Below are 7,307 nucleotides of genomic sequence, written 5' to 3'. Positions count from 1 at the left end.
TACGTATAATAAAAGGTTTGAACACATCTCCAAGCAGCTAAATCCCATTTTCAGCACAAATAATAACCCACATGAATGTGAATGTGTACCTTCCACCAGGATGGTGATCTACATCAACATTAATTTAAAAATGCCGGCTACAAGATCAAAGCACAGTGGAGTCAAATTCACCTGAATAATATTGTTATTAATCACCCAGACACTTAGATGCACTTCTTATTGACTGCACTATTAAGAAACAAACACCAAAGGTGCATTATTTAAGAATGTTGAAATACCAACCAACACAAAGACATTTTGTAAAAAATCTTTTATTGATATGAAACAATATAGTTATATAGTTAAGGCACATTATTCAGTCTGCACAGGTGCCATGCGTGAGTCAAAAGTTGTCAATAACTTAACAGAAACAGGCTGAGATTCATTTTAAAGATGGAGAACTCCAGGTGGGTTTGAAGCTGCTGGACTTCAGATAAAACATTCATCAGGATTCAGTTGTTCAAACTGACTCTTCATTCATATCATTCACACACATACTGCAGGTGGGAGTGCTGCGTGTCTGAGACCACCATGATGTCTTCATGGAGTCTCAGCGGGAACACCTGGGGAGACATTTCTAACACCTCTGGTCACATTTGGCGAGCTGTGCGTGAGTCCTTTGGTATGCAGAGTAGTGCATCATTTTGTAAGACATCAAAATGAACCCATCTGCTGCTCTACAACGATTGGCATTAAATAGATGTTTGGATTCATCTGAAGGCACCGCGGAACAATGTTTTCTTCTTTCTGCATTTTGAATCTTGCTGCAGGCAGACAGAGACACTTTGGAGGTTTTCATTAAGACACATGGTGGAGCAGAGGGACAGCCGTCACATGTTGGCTGTCAGTTTTTAAACCCCAGTCAGTCTGGGAGTTCATGTGTCTTTAGTTTAAGGTCTACTCGATGGCCCCTGGCCGGGTGGCCACGTAGACAAACACAACGATGAGCAGCACCACCACGGCCAGCGTGGGCAGCACCACGGTGGACACCTGCTGCCGGGCTTCCTGCATGGCCTGCTTGCGCTCCTTTTTGTCCTTTGACGTTTCTTTCTTGGCTTTTCCTTTGAGCTGCCTCATGATGTCTCGACGAGCGCTCCGAGTCCTCGCTGTGCTCACAGGAACCTGACAGAAACAGACACACAACATCACCACACATGAAACTGACTGAGGTTTGTTTGTTTTCGTGTTCCAGGACCATCTTCACCGTACACACCTCTTCATGACCAGAGATTTAAGCCATATTACACAAGAGGGCGCAAACGCCTCAGTCCAAACCGCATTATATCGTAATTATGCAAACTAAATAAAATATATAATCTAAATGTTTTTGTATTGCGGGGCAATTTGCTCTCAAAATTTAAAATATTTTGTTAGTGCCATCTCCATTTCCGTGGCAACACATTGAGTATGACTAACAACTACTATTATTACAAATACAATGCTGTAATGGCATCTTTAACATGCTCAAAAACCCACGAAACTTTGCACAAAAATCAGCCCCAGTGGAAATTTAAGTATTTTATAGGTTTTGGCAACAGGCGTCGCAATATGCTCGCTAGCGACCCCTAAAGTGAGATCTTAAGGCTGCTTTCGCTTACATTAATGAAATGCAGTGGCCATTTTGGCCAATTTGCAAGTGTTGTACTTTAATGAACTCCTCCTACAGAATTTTTCGAACAAACATGAAATTTTGTCTATGGAATCTTAAGACCTTTGGGATGAATTTTTTTTAAAAGAATTTGTTTTCATGGAACGATGTGCCCGTTGCGTGGCGGCCATTTTGAGTGTCTCGCCATGAAACTACAGGTTGCTGTAATTTTGATGTACATATTCCGATCTTCCTCAAACTTTACATGTTTGATAAAAGTCCCGCCCTGAAGACATGTATATGGTCATATTCAGTTATAGTCGTAGTGCAATAGGAAATTACGTTTTTCATACTTTCACGTGCTTCTTCGAACTGGTTGATCACATCAACATCAAATTGGGTCAGAATAGCCTAAAGACCTTGAGCATGATATTTTGAGAAGCTTGTCTGCCTTCATCAAAGGGGGTCGCCATGGCGATGCGGCAAATTTTTATGTTTTGCCATGACACAGCAATAATATAAACATAGCATAAAAGCAATAATATGCAACTCTTGGAATTTTTTGCACTTAAAGTGGAGATGAACCACTGAATAATATGACTGTGGTTTGTTTGATTTCTCCTTCGGATCAGATATAAAATCACACTGAAATCCACCTTTGTATTCACCTCCAACTAACAAAACCTGATTGTAATACACTTTTTAGCCAGCAGGGCGCAGCCATCTTTAAACAAGCCAACTAATGATGTCATTGTTCGTGTTTTAACATTATTTAGTTGATAAGTTATTGATTTAGGGAAGTTTGACTTTGCCAATATTTTTCCAACTTTGCTGAACTTGTGTATGTTTGCTGTAATGTGACTACACTCACGTTTTCCCTTTAGCAAATGATAATCCAGAAAACATGATCACCTTCGCTTGCTTCATTGTTGTTACAATCGTTTTGCTGTCATTGTCCAAAGTTTCCTGTTTACAGGTGAACTGAACTGGATATCATGTGGCCACAGTTGAGATGAAGCCCTTTCCTCCAAAAAAATTAATTCAGCAGCATCATTACATTTGTTGTAAATAGGGGAAACACTGAGAGTTAGGTTTTCAGGGTAACGTTGCCACGGTAACTTGGTTTCAGCTGCAGGTCAAGTTCAAGACAACAAACCAACACGTGTCACAGCACGACCAACTGACCAACCAACTCTTCTGGAAAACGGCATGACCAATGAAAGGAGATCTGCGGCGCTGACAGTGGAGAGTCTCTGTGGCGGACACATGCAGATATAGATTTCATTTCATGGTGCTTTTGCATTCAGATATCATCCTACAACAGAGACTGATTGGAGCATTTTAACTCGCTGTACTCATAAGACATGAAAGTTCGCTGACCAACTGCTTTAAATTCAGTTTTTCTGTTTCCATTTGACACCGCCGAGGTAGCAGCTGACAGAGTGAAGCACGTTCAACACAACCAGGACAGATTTATATTATCAGGTGACACTGTCAAGTCCAGTGTGCATGTTCCAGGGTTTCCACACATTTATTCCAATGAATTTTCAAAATTTTTTCAAAGTATTTTACCCATCTTCCATTGCCAAGTTTGTAAAGAAATAGAAAGGCGTATACGGCGATATAAAGGATCTATGATGAGGCTCTTGCATCCGAAAACAGGCTGTGCAGCACAAAAGTAGCCTTTAATATGAAATTCATTTTATTGACACTAATTTTAAATTTGGCTGAAAGTGAATGTCTACATTTTCCCCATTTATCATATAATGATGCACAGTAAATTCAAATTACATATTTTTGTAGGTTTTCCTGTATTAAAGCTGATTTCAACCAGATGTTACTGAGACACGAGACATCAAAAACATACTGAGACTGGTACACATAGGTGTCATTTATTTCATGAACAGTCCTTTGATATAAATATGTTCCAAATAACCTCCTTTATGTTATTGAAAAAAAATAACCAGGTGCTAAAATATTTAAATGCCCACAAAATTAAAAACATTAAAGCGGAAAGTGACATTTAATTATTTGGAGACAAACGATAAATTTAAACAATCAATCCGAATGTTAAATGTGGTAATCAGCTATAACTAACAATACTAAAGTGACCTGCTGAGTTAGAGACCTCATACAGTCTCCGGACATCAGCCTCAACGCTTGCCCTCTTTTTTTAAGTTCTTCAATGAGACTTCCTTTTTATATTGAAAGTCTTTTTGCTTCTTTCTATCTTTTGCTGGTCAAGATGGTCGTGATACTTCTGCCTCTGCAGAAACGTATTTATTTATTCATCCAAACGACTGACAATATGTGATCATCTAAAAAGACTTTCCAGTGCATTCCTTGTTACCAAAGATCTTTTTTTGAATGATTACACTTTAAGGCCAGTAGAGGGCTCCTCAGTGTCAACAATCACATCAGAGCCAAGAGATTTAAGATGCTTTATGTTTTCTCTGGTTACACGCATGTTCAATACTTTTACTGTGAGGTAAATTAATATGAATGATAAGACATAGAATATAATAACAAGAAATAAAAAGTTATAGTCATTGAGACAGAATCCAAATATATATAATACATCAATACTATACTTATTCTATAGATGGCATTATATGTGGGTTAAAGGTCAGGGCAGCAGAAATAACATTACATTCATCATTTACAGCTGAACTACAACGCTGGGAGCCATTAGATTTATATTTGAAGACGTGTCTGACTGATTATCATGTAATTATTGTCATTTAAAATAATATAGAATGAGTACTTGATTACCTTTGATGAGACTGAACATGTCCTGAGTCATGAGAGGCAGTGTTGGCCCGTCGGTGTGGTTTAGGACGAGGAAGATTCTCACCTGGAAAGATTCGATCTTTGTCTCTCATAAATCTCCGACGTAGTTTATCTCACAGCATCGTCCTCGTTCACTAACATCTTCAACCGGTCCAGCAGGCGACTGTTATAAAGTCCTCTCTGCACGCGGAGCAGCTTTCAAAAAGCCAATACAGCCTGGAAAAGTCCACCGTCCATCCTTTGGACCCTCACCCCTCCTCTGGACCCTCATCCCTCCTCTGGACCCTCATCCTCATCCGTCCTCTGGACCCTCATCCTCATCCGTCCTCTGGACCCTCACCCGTCCTCTGGACCCTCACCCGTCCTCTGGACCCTCATCCGTCCTCTGGACCCTCACCCCTCCTCTGGACCCTCATCCCTCCTCTGGACCCTCACCCCTCCTCTGGACCCTCATCCTCATCCGTCCTCTGGACCCTCACCCGTCCTCTGGACCCTCATCCCTCCTCTGGACCCTCACCCCTCCTCTGGACCCTCATCCGTCCTCTGGACCCTCACCCCTCCTCTGGACCCTCATCCCTCCTCTGGACCCTCACCCCTACTCTGGACCCTCATCCTCATCCGTCCTCTGGACCCTCACCCGTCCTCTGGACCCTCATCCGTCCTCTGGACCCTCATCCCTCCTCTGGACCCTCACCCCTCCTCTGGACCCTCATCCCTCCTCTGGACCCTCACCCCTCCTCTGGACCCTCATCCTCATCCGTCCTCTGGACCCTCATCTGTCCTCTGGACCCTCACCCGTCCTCTGGACCCTCATCCTCATCCGTCCTCTGGACCCTCATCCGTCCTCTGGACCCTCATCCTCACCCGTCCTCTGGATCTGCCCATGACTCGGTGTTCAGCAGAGGCTCGTTGACTCGGACTGGTTCAGACTGTAAATGTAGCGTTGGGTCCATCCATGGTTAGCTACATGAGGTTCTTAACTCCAGGGCCGGAGAGCATATCTGCTCCACGGTGTCCTGGGCAGTAGCAGAACCACTTCAAGTCCGGATGTGCAGCGCCATCTGTTGGAGACTTCTCTTCATACTTCCTTTGAACATCAGTATGTAGTCGAGATGGGCTCTTCAAGCAAAACTACTATTTGAATTTTGCTGGGAACTATTTGAGTTTTAATGAGCGTACGAGCGGTCAGGAATGTAGATGAGTCTGCTGGCAGCATCGTGGCATATTTTACAAATGAAGAGCAAACTATAATAGTTAAAACACAGCTCACACAAAGTGCCATATTAATGTGTAATAATGCCGTCCGGCAGACCGGGTCAGTATTACTACACGCTCTTTCCCAGTGAGACACCACCTGGAACGAAGCCTGAGCAGCACGCTGAGAGCTTCACCTCCAGCAATTACAGATTTCTCTTAATCCTCTCATCAATATTTTCTCCTATCGATCTACAAGCAAAACAGTTGCAGCCACGAGATGCAGGAAGGACAGCTGGCAATAACAACCACTATGATCAGGGCACGAGTACGTCTGACTGTAACTACATGTGTTTATTCCATCAGGCTGAATTATTCTGCTGCTCATATGTAGCTCCTTCACAATTACACGATTAGATTTATTAACAAGTAAGTTCCAACATACATTAAATTTGTATTGGTGCATAAAACCAAAAACTGACAAGTAAAATAAATTTATGATGAGAAATCAACTATCATAAAAGGCAGGTCGGTGTATAAATATAACATATGTATATATATATATATATATATATATAATGGCGTTCTTGTGCAAATGTCCAGTTTAAACAGTGTAAAGTCGATGTGATGAGTTTACACGTGTAAAGTAACATGATAGATTTTTAAAGGAACGTGTATTCTTATACATCATGTGAACCCCAGCAGTGTCAAACCAAGGAAATAAATATAATAATCCAGCAGTCAGCGGGTTTCTTTTTAGAGTCTCTGATGAAGGGTGATATCAGTACATAAAAACACCATGAAATGAAATCTCTCTTTCCTAAAAAAAAAAAAAAAAGGTCTTTTTAAAAAAAAAAAAAAAAAATGGTCTAAGAAATTGAAAGATGTTTTATAACTATCAGGGTTTGATGTGAAGTTCACGAACAGAAGAGATCTTTGTGGTCTGTAACGATGGAAACTCTTTAAGAAATAACTTTGAAGCTGCAGGTCGCAGTTGAAGGGCGGTTCGGCCCTGAGCGGGTCGGCCCGGCTCTCATTACACCCCGGGACATTAGCACCGACAGGGCGGGCTCAAAACTCCACCGGCGGGCCGAGTTAAGGTCGCGGAGTCCGGTGACGCACTGCACATGCAGGTCCGTCGGTTAGCCGCGAGGGTGCACGTTCTCTTCGCCAGCCATCCCGGTGCACCGTTGGGGAAGCTGGTCAACATTACCGTCCTGTATCCGGTGCCTCGAACTGCTGAGTGCTAAAGTTTGGGAAGAGTGAGCCCCGACACGGACTAAAAAAAAACGCCGACGACGACGTTAACTCGTGTCGGGACGCGTCCTCCGGCCGCCTCCGGTGGTTCTACCGGACCGGTCGTCACATTAGTTTCAGCACCGAGAAGAAGAAGGTTTGTTACAGACCTGCTCGTCCTCACGGAGCTCGACGTGGCATTCAGTGGAGGAGCTGCTGGCGTCCCGCTGTCAACTTACTCCGAGAAAAACACACACACTTCCGGCCATGCCCTCCAAAATAAAACGCTTTCTAAACGCTCGGCTCTGAACTGGTGGAGCTGGGTCAAGCAGATTGGCCTGGTTAATACGGTTAGATGGCCACTGAGACTGACCATACCAAATGGATCTCTACTTGTGCTGTCTAAATCAGGGGTCTTCAACGTTTTTAGGCCAATGACCCCCAAACTGATAGAGAGATG

The 7,307-nt window shown here is 42.9% G+C and overlaps 1 protein-coding gene across 1 annotated transcript; it reads right to left on the bottom strand.

Annotated features, from left to right (window-relative positions):
- Positions 1-320: 320 nt before the first annotated feature.
- On the bottom strand, positions 321-7,092 carry smco4 (single-pass membrane protein with coiled-coil domains 4). Its single transcript, XM_069166580.1, has 2 exons — positions 7,018-7,092; positions 321-1,161 (listed from the first exon to the last, which is right to left on the bottom strand). The coding sequence occupies exon 2, from the start codon at positions 1,114-1,116 to the stop codon at positions 937-939; it is 180 nt and encodes a 59-aa protein (XP_069022681.1). The 5' UTR covers positions 1,117-1,161; positions 7,018-7,092; the 3' UTR covers positions 321-936.
- Positions 7,093-7,307: the final 215 nt, after the last annotated feature.

Source organism: Embiotoca jacksoni, unplaced genomic scaffold (genome assembly GCF_022577435.1).
Source record: "Embiotoca jacksoni isolate LCO1_2020_lvr unplaced genomic scaffold, fEmbJac1.0.p SCAF_39, whole genome shotgun sequence".
Classification (NCBI taxonomy): Eukaryota; Metazoa; Chordata; class Actinopteri; family Embiotocidae; genus Embiotoca; species Embiotoca jacksoni.
This window is presented reverse-complemented; position numbering and strand designations above follow the sequence as displayed.

Excerpts from the sequence above, each read along its gene's own strand:
- smco4 (XM_069166580.1), bottom strand. The coding sequence starts at position 1,116 with ATGAGGCAGCTCAAAGGAAAAGCCAAGAAAGAAACGTCAAAGGACAAA.